The sequence below is a fragment of the Saccostrea echinata genome, unplaced genomic scaffold, assembly GCF_033153115.1.
Source record: "Saccostrea echinata isolate AGI-Se365-2 ecotype Australia unplaced genomic scaffold, CSIRO_AGI_Sech_v1 ptg000054l, whole genome shotgun sequence".
In the NCBI taxonomy this organism is placed as follows: Eukaryota; Metazoa; Mollusca; class Bivalvia; order Ostreida; family Ostreidae; genus Saccostrea; species Saccostrea echinata.
In genome coordinates this window covers 27,778,844-27,798,215 of record NW_026889803.1, presented here as the reverse complement: position 1 = coordinate 27,798,215, position 19,372 = coordinate 27,778,844, and the positions used below count along the sequence as shown (strand labels likewise).

Genomic DNA, 19,372 nt, shown 5'->3' with positions numbered 1-19,372 from the left:
CTTTTTCTGTATGGTTATTTTTTTTTCAATAAAAATGTTACATTCCATATCTTTTTTTATCTGTCATTCATTTCAATTTGTCATATATAATGCTTCCTTGCTGTATTTATTCCTTATAACGCCACTCCATGCCAGTTTTGTATCATTTTGATCGATACTTCTTTTCTTTTTCTTTCTCATTATACACTTTGAAAAAATTATACTATTGTTTTTTTTTTCCTTTCTACTTTCACACGAATGTTTGTTTTACTTCGTCCCCCTTTCAAGATCCATCTCCGTACATTTGTACATGTATATAGAGGATATTCAATGTTTTGTAGATGAATATGGAATTTATTTCACGAGTGGGACAGGATTTTTTGATATTTTCACGAGTGCGAAGCACGAGTGAAAATATCAAAAAAAATCCTGTCTCACGAGTGAAATAAATACCATATTCATCTACAAAACATTGAATGTTCTGTTTATTACATTTTCTTTGATTTTCCCTTTGCCTCTGTCTTTTCTTAACACAGCGTCATAGGCTTGGCGTCATAGTTGAGCGGTTGAGACGTCGATCGTAGCTTAGTAGTTGTGTGATTGAAAACATTACATAGCATGGATTTTAGCAACATATTTGGGAAGAAATTTGCAGTTTTAGCTCTATCAAGATGCTTAGTTACTATCTCTATCTTATGACAGGCTAGAAATTATTTTTTACTTACTTTGATATTCTTTCACACTGTGAGAGAATATCATTTTGGTATCCTTTCATACTGTGAGAGAATATCACTTTTATTCAATAAATAAATCACAGTATTTCACTGTTGAAAATGTAATAAATTTTAATACTATTTTTTGTTTATCTTAACCAAGTACTATTACATTTTCTATTATGTCTACATTATACTAAATTTCTCCAAATATTTCTTTATATTTTTTTTTTCAAAAGGCCCACTATTTCCCCCTCTATTAATTCTTTGTCCTGATTTACGAATTGAAAATTTTTATGATATCCAATTATAAAATTTAATATCAATAATTTTTTTTTCTAAGATATTGGATTGTAAATATTTAAGTTTGTACTTACCTCTAAAACTGGACAAACTTATTTATAATATATATATATATATATATATATATATATATATATATATATATATATATATATATATATATATATATATATATATATATATATAAAAGAACTGATTCCCAATAAAAAGAATTGAAATATTTACTATACATGTAACAGAGCCTCATTCTAATTCTTTAAAAATGTTTTAATGTTTGTGAAATTTAAAATTAGCTTTTGATATTCACCTCAAAATTTTTGTCATTCTCTTTTTTATCTAACTGGAAAAGCATCCATATTTTTAGTTTATTTGCAAGCAAAAAAAGTTTATCAATTATTTTCTAAATGATATCTTGTCATATTTTCAATGTGCTTAAAAGTCCGGAATTTTAATTCCATATACGGTACATGTACATGTGCATATTGTATGATCTGTCGTTTTAAAAATCAAATTCAGTTTCAAGAGTACGTTTTGCATGTCAATATAAATCAGTTGTTTCATATCTCTTTTACACAAATGGGATTAAAAAAGAACCTGTAATAAATATATTTTATGACCTTTTAACTTAAATGTGAAAAGTTTTTAATTATGTTATTGCTTTCTTAAATACACAAATTCTTGGAAAATTTTGATGTAATGATATTCTGGTTTCATTCCTTTATCGGTTATCGAGTGTACGAGTACTAAACTATTTGCCTTTTATTGTTAAAGTATGCCCTGCGCTTTCATTTTGGAAACTTAAAATTTCATCTTCAATCACATCTTCTAAGCAAACTAAGTATTTATAAGGGACAGCAATACGATCAAAATCGTTCGTGACAATTTTAGATTTTATTTATTAAAATGCAGTGCACTTAAAAATTCTACAAAACAGGTAATAATGCTCTTAAAGTCCCTTATAGACACCCTGGTCTTAACAAGTAGTCTTCATTTTATTTTAATAAATCACTTAAGTGCCATAATTTTTTTTTCACTCGGTGTGCCAATTTCATACTTGGTATCTGCATAAAGACTACAAATTAAGTCACAGAGAATGGGGCCTAATGACAAAGACCAACATAGACGCGCTTATTGCGTCTGAACATAGATTTGTTTTTGCAGAAGTTTAAGAATAAACCCCTACCGAGATTGCTGCGCTCTTTAAGTGTGCAGCTCACCCTGGGGGTCTGGATACCAGAACGTTGTTTTGAAATCGATGTCCTCAACAGCTGTGAATAAACTAGGCCGGTCCCCAAAAATCTTCTTCATTCATTCAAGTGGATTCTTGAAGAAATATTAATATTTCTCATTTCATGATAATTAACATCCATATAATCTATAGTGTCAGCATTGCTGGCTTAGGGAACCTCGAATTCGTCTGGGCAATTGTCGGGAGTAGAAAGTCTCAGTTGATAAATAGATAATGATGAAGTGTTTATAATAACAACAGTTTAAAGGCTCACTTGCTTTTGCAAATATTTTTACTCTTTTTCTTCACAGATATTAGAGAATTACAGCCTCTCAGACCATGTTCAACATTCGAATGAAAGAGAAATCGGTCTAAGGAAGCGAAGAAAGTGGTTTTGTCGCTCGCGGGAATAATTCGTTGACAAATTCCTTGTAAAAACGCTGCCACGTGAAAGCGGAGGAAACAGAAGTGGCTAAGTTTCTGATTTATCTGCAAAAGAAACATTAGAAAAAGAAAATGTAAAATGTTTTAAATATGATTTACACGTGTAATTGATTTATACCTCTCCCTTCGCTGGAGAAATGACCTGAAGGGTGTTTTTGATCACCTGCGAACTCCTGTAAATCACTGACAATCATGCACGTCGCTACTAAGTCATGTGCAAACAAGATTATTTGTCCCTAACTGGTCAACCTCAGGACACAGACGGAAAATCCCCGGATTAACACGACCAGTTCTGGTCTAGGGTGACAGCTCTACTAATTTATTTTTATGTAGATGTAGAATCGACGGATCTGCTGTAATGACGTGCCCCGTGATTCTCTAATAGGAATAATAGATATCATAATTCATGTCCTCCAGAAATCAAGGACCCCTCTTCTCGTCTCATGGTTTTCTCTGTTACTTACTGTCTTTATTTTTGGAAATAATTTATTGTTTTGACGGATATTTCATTTATTTTTACTTTGACATGTGAAAAGTTAATATCACTGATAGTTTCTCCGGGATTTTATTTCTATAATTATCTTTTTTACTGTTTTCAAAAATGTCAGTTAACATATTAAGTGAGTTCATTTTTGGTAAGATATAATAACATTGTTTAATGAGAAACTTTTTTCTTAAAAATTCAGTCGTCTATTTTTTTTCCTTTTTATTTTCTACAAGATTATTTTCTTCGTTAGTTCATATTAACTAAAAATTATTAATTAACATCTAAATATTTTACTTGCACAAATTAAAGAGGTCACTTGATTCGATTCGATCTTACATCAGACTTTTATTTTTTAAATCCCCTTTTCCCATTTTAAAATTAAAGACATTATTTAATGCGATATATAGGCTTACATGTATCTTGTGAACAAAGTATTTATGGTTGAAAATTTAAGATGAATGATTTTTTTTTAATTTTCAAAAGGAATTTTTTTTAGTTAACTATTCCTGCCATATTTGATTTTTTTTAAACTACATCCACCGAGGAATTTCTTCTGCGATTTTAGACCTTAATTTTTATGTTAGAAGAACCGAATATAATAAAAGTGGTTTTTTTAATAAAATACAATATACTATAATTTATGTGTTGTTTGGCCATGGTAAAATTTATGAAACACAGTATCTTTGAGCTATAGGCCAGTGATCTCTCTCATCCTGGATGCTAACCTGTGGAAGACCCATTAAGAAATTGTGGGTCAGCGGAAAAATCGGGTTCCCAGAATCAAGAGATAAAACGGAACACGCTCAGAAACAATGGGTGACAGTTGAAATGACAGTATCGCCGCCATCATACCCTGCCCATCTATCCAGTCCATTATTATCAATTAGGAAACAGAGAATGCGCTGTCATTAAAGCGATACTGCATTCATTGCTACCGATTCCCTTTCAATTGAGATCTATTATGTGTGGCATTGTGGGTAAAATGAACGAATCCGATTTAGAGATATCCAATGTCGGCTGGCTGTCATTCGGCAAGAAATCAGCCGACACAATTTACAGGTTCAATAAAAGCTAATTTGGAAAATATGGAGGCCGGTGAAAGGAGCATCGGCCAGTTAAGGACTTGATCAAATTTTTAAATGGGATCAAAGTCGCTGGAAAATTTGATATTTATACAAACAACACTGATTGAAAAGCATTCGCAATGCTAGGTTAAAATGATTTGAATTCGTTACACGCCATATTTTTAACTTTATTTTGCCAGCAGTTTTAGAGCTTCTTGGTAGATTGCTGAAATATAAATTTCTTTTTGTGCCAGCTCTACAACTGAACCTATGCATATGGTCATTTGACCTTACAAAATATTGCACATTTTATATCAGAGTATCCATTATCCTGCTGACTTGATTATATAAAGCATTTCTGGAAAACCTTTTCGATAACATGCTTATCATTTTCGGGATTTGACATTTTCATCATGGTCGGTTCCATGCAATGATAACCAACTTCCGGTCAGTTGTTCCGAATTCAGATTTTTTCATGTCCAGATCAAGCTTCTATCACGATCATTTAACGATACAGCTTTTAAGCCTCATTAACATCATTTAAGTGAAACGATTGCTCGTAATCAAAAGTTGGTAGTTAATGTTGCCCCCTGTGTTTCTTATCTGGAACATCTGCACCAAGAACGACTTGACAATGACCAGTTCTCTGTCAATATGATGTCCAACGAGATAAGACTCGACCTGGATATTTTACTTGACCTTTGAAGATGATTTGTCATTTCAATGAATTTTGTCTTAAAAATGGCTCAACTATTGTAGGAATAATTCAAAACGTAAACTGGCACCTATTTTGATCTATTCTCCCAAAATACTTTGTTCCTTTATCATTTAGGGAAAATATTCTTAAAGCTATTTGAAGACATTAATAATTATCATTTATAGAAAATATTCTTAAAGCTATTTGAAGACACTAATAATCGAAATTTTAAAATACGTTTCAGGCAATAACAGAAGACAATTAATCTTTCTGTAAGCAAAGGCAAAGATTCTTTGAGTGATCAGAGAATTTGAAATTTCGAGCAAAACCTTCGAGGAAAGAGCAACGTTTCAAAAATTAGTTACGAAAATGATGAAATATAAGCTGAAAAATATGATATATAAATAAAAACACATTCATTTGTAACATCTTATGTAAAGTGATGACGCGAGTACTTTTTTCCATACAAAAATTGATAATTTTTTTGTGATTTCAATTACTAGTGTCATTTTAAAAATAGTTTTAATCATGCAAATGCAATGTACTAGTAATCCAATATTCTTAAAAGACTTGTTCCTATTTATTTTGAAAGAAATATTCAGAAAATAGTATAAATCTGATTCAAAAACAATTATTTTTCAATATTTTATGACACAAAAAACCTCGAACTAAATGCACCTCACTTTTTTATTACACCGAGATTTCCCACAGCACTATATGGTCTGATACACAGTTCCTATGAACCCAAGAAAATACAGGAAAACGCGATTCCGTGCTCATACTGTCAATCGGAGTCATTTCCCCTTTGAAACCTTTCATCCCTTTTGAAATACGAATTCAAACCTGACTAATCCTAACAACAGCTATGGAGCAACAGTTTATGATGGGTTAATTAAGTGCTATACAGCGATTTTTGCCTTGAACGGGGCCTAGTACCAGAAATCGTATTGGAAGCATTCGGTAGAAAAACAATTGTGTTCGTCATCCTTTTCTACAATAATAATTAATATTGTGAACATTCTGATGTCATTTAATGTGTAACGAAAAATAACCAAGGCATATATTACTCAATATTTTTTTATTCCGTTCGAAAAAAAACTGCTACATGTTGACAAAAAAAAATCAATATCGTTTTGTGTCAAATGCAAATAAAGAATTGAGAAGCTTTTGTTCTCAAATTGTAGTATCAGTGTTCAACAGCCTTTTTAAATGGCTAATGAAAAAAAAAACATGCTTTCATTAATGAATAAATTTTTTAAAATAAATACATTTCTCACTTCTTCATCATATAAATCTATTTCCATGTACCTTGTTAAACAAGGATACATTAAAAAAGAAAATAGTTTTGTTATGTAGAGACACATATTAAAGAATCTGTACATCATGTTAAGTTTGCAGAAAATTTCATAATTTGTAGTAATTTGTGTCGTGTGTTACTAATGTAATATTTACAAGACCTATTCATGACCTTTTTCTTGCAATGCATACATTTGTGGTAAAACACGGTAGGAATCATGAAAGAACGTATCATACATTTTTCTCAATAAATATTGCCTCGAAGCTCTTGTATTATCATTGTTTCTGTTCAACAAACTCATTTTTCAAGTCGAAGGTGACAGCACTCTTCAGTTCAATTAAAGCGCAATAGGTAAAAAGACTGATGGCGCATTAATTCCCACATCGGACTACTTGAGATCTGAAGTGGAGCCCGAGCCCGACCCTATCTGGGTGAAAGAATCCAACGAGGCAATATCCCCCCCTCAATGACCAATGTCAACACACGATTAGACATAAATATAAACACGTTACCCAGATTCCCAATGTCAATTTCTGACTAATTTTCCTGTCGGATAGCATCAACTCAGTATAAACAACACTTGGCTCATAGCACTTGGTGGAATATTTAGCACTTCAGAATAATCGCAGTCTTTATTAATCCCTTCGTAGTCATATTAACCTTGTTAGGAAAACCCTTGTCTGCACCAAGCACTGGATAGGATCGCACATTGTCCTTAAGCGCCCTCCAAATGTCTCACAGCACGGAAGAATTTGAACTTATCACGACAGCTGCATCAAGAAACATCCGCGGATTCCAGAAGATAGTCCCCAAAAGGAATCCTAATACGATATGGTCGGTGCATCTTCTCTGAAGATATTCCGAGATGAACGAATTATAAGTAATCCAACATAATAAATTACATCTTGAGTAATAAAAATCAATGTTAGTTCTTTTCATAAGAAATACAGTAACTACACTTTCTGATAAATGAATAAAATGAATCAATGTGCATGTTCTTTCTAAAGTTCGTTGTACATCTTTATACAAACATCTTGAAATTTTGCTATACATTTGAAAGTCGTAGATAAACAAAATTCTAATTACCCAATTGGGTTTGTCAGTCTTTCGTTACCCCTTGTTCCAACGTCACGGGCCGGTGAGTATAGGTTTGATAGTGAGGGATAGGGACGAAGAATCGGAGAACTTCCGGCGGATGAAAGTCCGTTAAATCCGGATCCAGATAGTCCAGACAAAGGCGAACTTTTATCAAGCATTCCACCCCCATTGTTGGCACTGAGGTTAGTGTAACCTGGAGAAGAACTTGTAGAAAACATTGACGAACCTATAGAAAACGTATTGTCCATCCATGGTCTCATAGTCGATGCAGAAGATGGCATAGAAGGGGAACCTAATTTTGAGAAATTTAAAGGAAGGTTTTGGTCTTTTCCGTTCGATACTTGGGAGGTAGTATTTGTGCATCCAGTATTAGAGGTCGCAACATGCGCAAGAGACCATATCCGGGGTCTTAGACCATCACCTCCATCCATATTGGAAGCATTCAAGGTTAGAGAAGTGTTTATGTCACTGAGACCAGAGTCACTGCTGTTAGAACACGGGGATTCTAGACGTTTATGGTCCATTATTGGTGGTTTAAGCTCTGTGGTAGACATCGAGGGGGCTGGCATACTGTCTACTACCCCAATAGGTGTCAGTGTGCTCATCATGCTATTTTTATCGCCAAAGACTGAATTATCCTCAATAACTGCATCCTGGTCATTTTTCACTTTCAAAATATCTGTAAAAGAAGAAGAAACGAGATTGTTAAACTATGTTAAGAAATGGGGAAAATTGTTGCAAATATTGCTATGAGTCCCCTTTCTCGACAATAGAAACCTATGAATAACATACACAAAGGAAATTAAAAGGGTGAAAATTCTTTTATTAACCGAACCCAAAATCCAATTTTATTTAATCTCATTTCACGTTAAGTGCATTTTAAAGAAATTGAAATTTGGAATTAAATAAAATTCAAGTGTTTTACAAATTTGTCCCCGATTAATCCACCTACAAGAATCGCACCTGCAGCAGATGAAACTAAATTGTCGTACGAGTTACTAATCCCCATAAAAGCCCAGGCCCAGACTGTGTCCCTTCGTGTGAGAGATTTTGAAGAGAAAAACGGCTCTCAACAATTCAAATTAACACAACACAGATGCTGCAGGATAAGTCGATGTAAATATGCATGGATTTAATGCGTGTTTAATTTATTGTGAAGAGAGTGCGATTTTTGTTTCTTTTTAAAAGACACTTTGATTGTCATGATAATGCGCGTTGAAGTTTCCATGAAACTTTGTTACTAAATTAATACATGTAATCGTGAATGCATCGCTTTGCAATAAAAGACTCGTACAACAAATTTAAAAAGGCTAATTTTTATTTACAAATTAAGAAAAAAAATTTCTTTCTGTGATAGTTACATGTAATAATAATTGAAATCAAAAATCAAAAATGTCTTCTATTTGAAACGAGTTGCATATAAACAGCAGATAATTAAGGTTGAAAAATGTAATTTTTGAAAACGTATATATCTACTACATTTACATGCAAATTTGAAAAATCCTTTATCTAAAAATAATTTCAATTCATAATGCATTTAGATATTCATACAGCTATAGTATAATAACCCTGAAAACCAGAACAAGGTATCAAGTTATTTCGTTGTTTGTTTTTTGTGTGTGTCGTATTGTCTAAATGAACAACTCTCCTTTAAATTCTCTAGTCGATTTATTTAATGAATGAAATAATTTTATTGAAAATTTCTAGCTAGATAAGCTAGATACACTTCAACATGAGGAACTTCTGGGTGTGCTAATATTTCTATGGTATGAAAAATTATCGAGTTGGAAGAAAATGACTTTTGAGAGTTTCAATGCTTAGAAATAGAAGATGCGCCCTTTGAAGTAGAAGATTAAACAGTAAGCATTTTAAACAATTACGGACGGGAGACGCGGTGTCTTTCGGGACGTGTTAGCAGTTGTCGAACAGGCAGAGAGGCTCCAAACATCAAATGATGATTAATGTATCCTTTTACAACGACAGTCAATAACCATGTAATATATAATTCTTTTGTGGATAAAACATAATGCAAAATACAATTAATTTATGGCGGAAATACAAATAGTGAAACCAAGTCATAAACGGCCAGACAGAAAAAAGGACACGCGCTAATAGACCTGTCATGTTCTCCACGCACAATTTTTTGACAGTCACGTGACTTTAATGACGTCTACAAAAAAGCAACATTTGATTGAATTACGCTTTGCAAAAAATATAATTCCTAAAAAAAAATATTAATTGACAAAATTTGTGCTAGAACAGATATATCAGATAAATTTTAATACAGAATAAACCATAGCGGAATTAGAGATAATGGTATTTTTAACATTTTTAAGTGCAAATAATTTATCATATTCCATCAAAAAAGCAAAAGCTAAGATGCGTGTTTGGTGGCTATATCTTCTTTGGGTCAGGATTACGGGCGGGTAATCTGGCTTAATGTGGCTCACGAATGTTCCTAAGCCAGCAACCTTAAGGCCCACAGGAATGGTAAAATGTGTAATGCTATTACTGGGGGAAAATATGTGTTTACTATCGAGCATTTCATCATAAATGCTCGTGTGAGACCTTGTCCATCTCTAAAAGCGCATACCTTCTGATCCGCGATTACGAGCCCATTGACATTATAAATGTCCCTTTCGATTTGTGTTATTGATTTCAATTATAGCGGCTTATCCACGCACGAAATGGCGATATGAGCAAAAAAAGAAATTCAAATGCAGGGGAGATTAGTATCAAACGCATGAGTATTCCTTTCTAATACCCCAATGAAATCTCTCTTTTTTGAAACAACAGGCAGAGTAGGATATCAATCACAAATGCTGACATGGACTTTGGAAGACGCGTGCTGTAAGAAAAGAGAAAACTTAGATCCGCGTGCCATCCTTAGTTTTCCATAATTACAGGATTCCAGCTGACTGCTGAGTGTCAATTGATCGTCTGCTAACTACTTAGAGGTATTAAGGCATGACCATGGTTTTTAATAAAAAAGAAAATTACAGTATTCTATTTCATTTTATTTGTTCTCCTCGTTTTCATAGGAGGTTTGTTTACGAGCGACTGAAGAGCATGAACAGGGTGGCGAGTGTCGAAATTATGGAATGAAATCTGCTATGAAACGGACAACAATGCATTTGAATGTCAATAATGATAATTGTTCCTAGCTGGACGTCAAATATTAGTGAAAATTTCCAAGACAAGTGAACGAAAGTGTGGAGACGAAAAGGCGATGCACGCGCAGATAAAATTTGCAGCAGATGTAACATTGATGATATCGAAAAGAGCCGAAACTGTTTGTCGGATTTCTTGAAGTCCGAACGAAAGCCTCGGCAGATTATTAAATGCTGTGATTAAATTCTTATCGTATAACAACTGACAATCTTTGTTTTCTTTGATTAAATTAGTCGAGAAATACGATCAAATATTTGTTAGAGGTCTTATCGCCTAGAGTAATCCTCTGCATTCTGCACATATTATTTCAGGGGTCGATTCTTGAGAAGGATAGAGTTTACGTGGGAACCCGATAACGAGAGAATCCTGATCGCGTTATAGACTCCTTCGCCTGATACAAAGGTGACATCGCTTTGAAATTTCAAAGATTGCAACATTATAATCAGCTTTCGACATCAGAACCATTAATCTGGGTAGCAAATATTAATTTCAGTACTCGGAATCTGTTCTTATTTCTTCGATATCCACTCAGCATTCACAGAGCAAACAATATCTAGTTGTCATGTTTTAAAATATCAGCGATACATCATACAAATTCTGAAACACTTAGCCCAATCTCTGTGTTGTTTCAATTCGTGGTTTCCAGACTGAACTCTTTAATATGAGTCATTATCAAATCGTAAGAAAAACTGTTTATCACAATGAAAACGATCAGTCAACGTTTCAAATACCCATGTGCCAACTGTGTTTAGTTTGGGGTTTATATTTAGATGAAAGAAGTTCTACACACTTACCAAAACTGTCCTTTTCTTCATTAGGTTTTATGGGATCGTTGCTATTTTCGTCTGTCTTTCTTTTCTCATCTTCGTCATCGTCGTCGGCTTTGTCATTGCTGTTTTCATCGTCACCATCCCCACATCGGTTTCTTGGAGACCAAGTCATTTTATTCTCTTTTTTAAGTCGTCGTCTAGCATTTGCGAACCAGGTACTGACTTGGGTTAACGTCATTTTGGTGATAATGGCCAGCATTATTTTCTCCCCCTTTGTGGGGTAAGGGTTTTTTCGGTGCTCATAGAGCCAAGCTTTTAACGTATTTGTTGTCTCTCTTGTGGCGTTCTTTCGTCTGGCGGCTCCGTTCAGATCCATTCCGCCATAACTAATTTTGAAAAATGACAATAATACTTAGGGATAAGCGAGTGTTTCTAATAAAAACACTAGAGAAGATAGATTTTTAATCATACAAAATTCATTCATGTTTCTTGCACAATAATGTTTGAAATAATATGTTAACAACAAAAAATTTGGTAACTCTTGAGAAGCACTCTGGGAAGTTCATTGACAGCGTACTTCTTCCAAGAGTCAAAAAAGACTCTTTAGTGAAGGAGGAACGGAAAGTCAGGTGTTTTAAGTGAAATACTTACGCATTTCCGTAAGGATATGCCGCCATGGCGGGATCATAAGGATAACAGGCAGACGGCTGAGAAAGGCTCCGCCAAGCAGCATCCGAACCGTCCTTGAGGTCATATGGAGAATTCTGTAACGAGGTTTTCGTAAATGATTTAGTCCAATTGTGGTTTTCCTGCTTAGTGTAAAGAATATATTTATTTATTTCACGAAGACAAGCTGACTTAATAGAACATTTGTAAAATTATAAAGTTTAGATTGTTTTAAAATATTTTGACAGAGGAATTATTAGGTTTTTTATCAACCGAAACTGAAAAGGTAATTTGAAAGTTAAAAAAATGGCAGTTTTAGATGAAACAAATTGCAAAGTGTAAGATCTGCAAACTGCTTGATAGACATACAAATAAAGATTTTCTGAAAAAGATAATCTTTAAAAAAGATTTTTTTTTTTAGTTTTTTAATCCATGTTACATGTTGATTGCGTATATAATGTTTGTGAAAACATAAAAACTTGATATAACACAACATTGGTGATTGTTAAATTTTTAAATACATGTAACACTTTTATTGAGCATTGATTTTATATTAGATAGTATACAATGAATATATCTTAGAAAGTCGGAAAATTAACCAAGTAGCTAAAGCACAAAATCTGTTAGGATGAGTGGATTTGATTTTTGGTAGATCTTTTGTAAAAGTTTTAATTTTGATTTTTTTTCTCTATTTAATTTGAAGAATTTATTAAGCTGTTACATCTTGTAATGAGAAATTAAAAAAAAAATAGCAAGTTAATTAATATTCTGCGAATAGGAGTACAACGGATTTTATCTTCGGTGTTTTGGTGTGTTTGTCTATACTTATTAATTGTTAAATGAAATAAAATGTATTTCATTTTTTAAATCCAAAGAAGAAATTATGTGTACGTTTTAAAATCATGTTTTGCTTTCTACTATGTAATATAAAAAAAATAATCCGTGTAGAGGATCAAATATTATTTCATTACATATTGGAATAGTTCTCGGACATCTATATAAATAATGGGGATCATTCACTCTTGATTATCTATTAATTATTCATTACAAATAAATATATTTACCAAAATATATTTATAACCGTAAGATGCCAGATTGACAAGGAAAATTGTAAAAAAATGTATTACCCACAGGATGTAGATATTAATTAGAACATGTATAATATAATTAATACTTGTTAGCGGAAAGGCCGCGGGTCTTTGTTTACACATTTTCGACAAGAAATGTAATACAGTTTGTCAAAAAATAATAACCACATCCCTTGAAAGCTATCATTGAAACAAACTGTTTTAGCCGTTATCAACGAAGTTGTTCTCCGTATACATGTTTATTGCATATAGGTAATAACTTATGTACAACATAGATACGAAGGAACGGACCACCTAAGAAATATCAACTCAGAATGGTAAAAGGGTCGTGAAATGGGAAAATTTTTCTAGAGGATGAAAAGTTCATGATTTCAATTCAATTAAATCGCCTTTACAAGACGCCCATCTGTTTGCATGCCACTTCATAAATCTATAAATCGTTATCTTTAGCGCTCGCTACGAGGGGATTTGCGCTGTTAAAAAGCAAATTTGCAAACAATTATTATGTTCATATCGAATAAATCAAACATAAAATATACATGGCATGTTTAACATTTTTTTTACTGAATGATGAAAAAACAAGTAAAGATTCTGCTGTAAATTTTAAGAGATTCTGTTTCTCTATAGTTTAGAGACCTATATATGTTATCATACATATTGCCGTTGCATTGGTAAAAAGGCTTCATTCAGGGTATATACAGGAGAGAATGGAGAGAGAGGGGAAAGAGAGAAGAAAAAATCGTCAGAATCACACAGTTTGAATTCGCTAGTTTAATGGAACATGAAGAGAAAAATTATGAAAATTTTAAAAAGATAACATCTCAGACTTTGGCACCCCTTGATTTAAGCTTCCTGTTAAATAATCAACCATTTTCACACCATGAGAATTAAGAATGGAATAATTTAGTCTCCCCGATTTTCATGAATGAACATTTGCTGCGTTCCTGAGAAAGGTGAGTGGAAAGGTCCCGGATCAAGTAGGGAGGTGTCATTATCCCAGCACCGTACTAACGGAGAAGGGAGGAAGTTTGTCGCAGAAAATTAGTTAAAGATTTCAGGTACTTAGACCAATATTGCCGACTCAGTTATGGTGCTATATAAATTTCTGCTAATCACCAAATGGAACCTGCTGTTTTTGGAGAGATTGGGGGAAATTGTGAACAAGATAGATTCTAATTGCCCAGTAGTTTGTGGATACTTCTCGATGGGTCCGCCGTCAAAGAGTCGCGGCTCACCCGATTTTTATCAAGCATCTCTTCGAATCAGACTTTATCTTACATTCCTGCCAGTTTTATTTATTTTTAAATATAACTTTTATTTCTTCTCAATAGGAATCGTTTGAAAAACAAGTTGATTGTTCTATCCATCTATTTTTATGACTAATTTAAATTGTATTTTTTTAAATGAACGCATGTCAGTGATCCTAAAACATTCAAAGGCTAATAGAGTGCACAGGGATTATGGTTTCTTGCAATTTGGTGTAGCTTACTATTTGGGAGGCAAAATTAATGATTAATAATTATTTGTTTTTATCATAGATACTGAGTACATTTACAATGAAACCGTGGAACCATTCCTTCTGTCGGTGATTCATTTGATTCTGTACTGCGCAGTAAAAAAAAAGTTCAAATTTATTCTGGCAAATATTTTCTTTTAATTCCCAAAATATTAAGGCACTTTCCGATTGGTAGAAAAAATTGATACGACATGAGTTTACAATTCAGCATTGATTAACTTCATTTACTGAAGAAGAGAAAAAATTATTTGCATTAAAAAAATGTTTATATGTGAATATATCCTTAGAAGATATTTGATATTAATTAAACAAAAGCATATGGAAAAAGATTTCTTGACTTATTGTAAATCAATTAAAAGGTATTCTTAGATTCTGAACAACTAAAAATAAGATAACAAATTTTCAGAGAACTTAAATTACATCTAGATTTGAAGTGTAAGATTTTAATAAAAATTAAATAACACGGATTATTAAAAACAACTCTCTACATGAAGGAATATCTATCCATTTATGACAAACACTTCAAATTGTTTTAAATATTTTGAAGCAGTTGTTTAGCGAAAGTTGAAAAATTTCTAGGCACGGCGACTAATTTCTGTTCACAGGGAGATAACGTGGAACCCCGTGGAGTTCCGGAGAGGTAGAAAAAAGAGGCTATCCGATAGGCCTTATTTTCCCCAGCCTTATCGCTACATCGAAGCAAAATGGCCAACAAGTCGGGATATATCAATATTTTTTTTCATCAGCCATGGTCAGTAATCCGTCTGTGTATCTAGGAGGGTTCAACAAGAAATAGAACCGCTTACCAGTAAAAAAAAAAAATAAATAAAAATCTTAGCTGAATATGTAAATCTGGAATAAATTGATTGATTTGTATAGTTTTGAATACTTAAATTAGAATTATAAAAATATTACAAGATGTGGTTTGACAGAAATAAAACATTCTTTTCAGGAAGAAAAAGCTTTATCTTATGATTATTCTTTTTTTTTCCGCTGATAAATTCATATCCTTAAAGATTTTGGAGTACATTCATGTTTGCAAATAGATCTTTAAAAGTAAATGAAAAGGAAAAAAAATAGACATAAAACAATGTATTGGATTTTTTTTCTTGATTTCGGTGTATAATTAAAGTTTTGTTTCTGACATCAATATCAAAACTTACTCATTTTTCGAAAAATTACATAAATCTTAATCCCCAGAAGCAATCTAAAAAAGAAAGTTATCGATTAAATCCACTAAAGAGATTAACCAGGGAATGATTGATGCATTCATTTACATCGCTATTGACGGTCGTGTGACCAAACCCCATTCTTGTTTACACTTTTATTTAGAAGACGCCGCGGGTATAAATGATCAAGATGGAAATGGGAAAGGGGTCTCGTCTTTTTAAAAAGACGGGGAAAAATCGCCTTGTCAACTATTGACTTTATAGTCAAGAATCTAAAATTACCGGTTGTCGTTAGTGGTGTAGGACTTACCAATGGGGAATAAAACGCTGAAGGGTCTGTCCCCAGGGGCATGTAGCTCTGTGAACCGTAGGGTCCAGCACTGTAGACTGAATCGGTGAGCGAAGGGACCCGGGAGTAGGCACTGAGGAGCCCGGATCCATATTGACAGGAGCATACCGTCTGACCGGTGTGGGGGTCGGTCATTATGGGACGTCCGTTCTCACAGCAGGACGTGGTTACGGAGGATAGCGTAGAAGTGGTGGGGGTCGACATTAGAATCTTAAAGCAAGAAAAAGAAATCATTTGTATTTTATTTCTGAAGACAACGTTTTAAAAATGATAATAAAGAAATTAAAATGAGTTTGACATATATATACACGCACAGGAACAAACTGTTAATAGAAAAATATAACTGCTGAATCAAAATTTCAAAATTTATTAATAGGACATGAATATAATATATATAGAAGTGATATATACAAGATACAACCTTTTTAAAAATGGGCGTAATTTACATTAATCAAACATGTTTTTATTTACATTAATTTACACCCTGATAGAAAGATTAATCTGTTTTCTTTCAGAGTTTGTAAAATTTAAACAAAAACATTTTGAAAACATACTGCATATGTGATTTTTATCAATATACCTTTTCAAACGTTTTACAAATGAAGCTATATCAGGTCCTGAGAGTATGCAAATAATTTACCCATTTAAATTTTACAACATGCATATATTAGTTTACAAATTTGAATGAATGTATTTATAATATTTAAATACAATATGATGTATCTTATTGATCAACGAATAAATATTAACAAAAGATTTGATTAAATGAAGGGTTTTAAGTGGCTGAGATCAATTTTAAAGTAGTTTTTTAAATCTGTGTAATATTTAAACGAAAATGGCATTTTAATTTTAACCATTTAATCTATTCATGTGTGTGGTATACCTTCAAAATATGTCTTGTTTCCTTATCATAACTATTAGATATATTAGTTCTCCATTTTAGGCATATAATGTTTCTTTTAAAGCTAAAAAAATTTCCTAGGCATGATTAAAAAATTGAAAAGTAAACTAAATTAAATGTGAAGATCACTTTTAGAAAATCTCTAATTTTCCCTATTTATTAAGCTTTTATTTCTGTTTTTAATTTGATGTACGTGTTCGTCTTCTAAAAATGACACTGTTCGTATACTTTTTATACAATATGAATGTCCAAAACAGATTGCTTTTCAAGTTATGGAGCTGTGGTTTTATGCATTAATAGGTGAATCACCAAAAAGCTCTGGTCGAGCTTTTCCCCGATATGGTTTACCAAAGCAAATAATAACAGGAAATAACGCTAATTAGTCGTAGAAGACCGTTATTAGAAAATCAAATATTCAATATTTATGGATAGTGCAAAAAAGCACCATCACTTAAACGTTTAAACTGATTGCCACTTCATAATTTAAAATGCAAGCTTACCTGTGACGGAGAAGACAAAGTTGTGTTAGGGTAGTTGTATCCGAATTGAGGGAGGGACATCGCACACACACCCCACTTTCCCACAGATTATCGATAGACACTTCTATAAATTTTCCAGAAAAGAATAAAGTCAACGTGAAAAGTTTAAATCTCCTGATCAGGCACTCAAAGAAATTTCACGGTCAACAAATATTCAAAAAAAAAAAAATATTTGTGAAAATAAGTTTGCTGCTGTGAAATATACATCAACTGCAACGTGTATATTTCTGCTACCACATGTTCAATTGTGTAAACTAATATCCATGTATACTTCAGACCTGCGTATATTTTGCTATCTTATCACAATTCTACTATATTTACTTGTTTCGTCGATACTCGTGTTTCACAAGCGTTAAATATTCAACTAACATCTTACATGACAGCACTGTGTTAGAGACTTTTTTCTCGTGGGTTAAAAGAGCTGTAATACTATTGGTTAAAATTAATTTTTTGGCGATTTGTGATTGGCTGAGAATTGTGCGCGTGAGATGTCTTTGTAATGGAAATCACTCCGCCTCAAGCCCCGCCTACAGGATAAATGGAATTTTTTCAAAACATATTTACGAATTCTATATCATTATTTGTCAACGTTTATATTTTATAATTTTTATTTGTTATCAGAGAAAAAAATCCAAGAAATATTGAATAATATATATGTAAGTAATTTTTACACACACCAAAAAAAAAAAAAAATCCTTTTTATGTTTTTATCCTAGCAGAAGGAAACAAAGCAAATTACTACAAAAATAGTTTGTCCCTTGAAAAAATTAGCAAATTTATTTAAAAATGAAGTTGTGTTTATTGATTTAAAGTTGTGTTTAAAAGCACAATTAATAACAAGGCGATTATTCCAAGTATCACGGTTGTGAAACGGAAGGCGGAAATTTGAATTGATTTGCAATAATGTTAGTCAAAGCTTTTATGCCGTTTGCTATAGATTTAGACCAAGGAAAACGCTATCAAGTTCAAAGAAAATAATTGACAAATCCATTGCTTTCGTTATCTCTCCATCTATGTTCCAAGTTGCATTACAATCCATTAAACAAGATTTGATAAATAGAACGAGTTAGAAAGGTGTCATTATAGTTAATCTGGAATTTCATCAGCGGGGAAAACTGTTAGAATAATTTGTTCGAGAGAAGTAAAATATTTCTACATTGATTTTTGTCTCGTTGTTATAAAAAAAAAGACGCTATCATATTCATTGAAAAATCAGTACGATCAATCTAACACGCTTTTTAAAAATATTCTAATGGTATTGACTATATTTTTGGCTATTTTTTTCTTTCACAACCAAATCGGATAGTATTAATTTCAGCGAGTCTCTAATTTAGGGAATTACAGTTGTTTATCAAAAGTTTGCTGGTTTGAAGAAATTGACTTACATTTAGTTAGATTCAGTTGTTTGTTTTCTCTCTCAAAAAAAAAAAAAGAAAAAAAAAACCTAACCTGATAAAGTGTTAAGATTATTATCAAACGCTATACATATTAGAACTTAATTTCAAATAAAAACTGTTTGATTTGCAGCATTAACATAACATTTTCAAAAAATTAATCTGTCTTTAAAAAAAAATCGATCAAGAAAGGAAATTATACTTCTGTTTATTTCGAATGAAAAAAATTCAACATCTCTACACCTATAAAGTTACAATGACAGTAAATAGCAATACACAAAATTTCCAGTAGCCATGAATGATCTAACCGACATGGAACTGTTTAGTATAATGACCGTGCCATCATATCACAAGACGCCAGTAATTAGATTAACGATTATCGGGAAAATAAATCAGCTCTGTTAACTCATTTCCAGATAACTCCGGCATGTGCAGGTTGTGTGTCAAGTGCGTTATCTCCCTTTTGGGGTCTGTAGGGGGCAGTGCTGCAAACTCTCGC

The 19,372-nt window shown here is 32.6% G+C and overlaps 1 protein-coding gene across 2 annotated transcripts; it reads right to left on the bottom strand.

Annotated features, from left to right (window-relative positions):
* Positions 1–6,193: 6,193 nt before the first annotated feature.
* On the bottom strand, positions 6,194–17,582 carry LOC133171593 (Iroquois homeobox protein 6a-like). Of its 2 annotated transcripts, XM_061306375.1 has the most exons (6): positions 17,441–17,582; positions 16,001–16,249; positions 11,903–12,015; positions 11,276–11,637; positions 7,299–7,989; positions 6,194–7,061 (listed from the first exon to the last, which is right to left on the bottom strand). In XM_061306375.1, the coding sequence occupies exons 1-6, from the start codon at positions 17,498–17,500 to the stop codon at positions 7,034–7,036; spliced, it is 1,503 nt and encodes a 500-aa protein (XP_061162359.1). In that variant the 5' UTR covers positions 17,501–17,582; the 3' UTR covers positions 6,194–7,033. The 2 variants fall into 2 exon arrangements, with proteins under 2 accessions (XP_061162359.1, XP_061162360.1); XM_061306376.1 differs by having other exon boundaries at positions 6,194–7,989.
* Positions 17,583–19,372: the final 1,790 nt, after the last annotated feature.

Excerpts from the sequence above, each read along its gene's own strand:
- LOC133171593 (XM_061306375.1), bottom strand. The coding sequence starts at position 17,500 with ATGTCCCTCCCTCAATTCGGATACAACTACCCTAACACAACTTTGTCT. Across the intron at positions 12,016-16,000 it reads CAGCGTTTTATTCCCCATTG|AATTCTCCATATGACCTCAA; the intron begins GTAAGTCCTACA and ends ACCTCGTTACAG. Across the intron at positions 7,990-11,275 it reads TGAAGAAAAGGACAGTTTTG|ATATTTTGAAAGTGAAAAAT; the intron begins GTAAGTGTGTAG and ends CTTCTTTTACAG.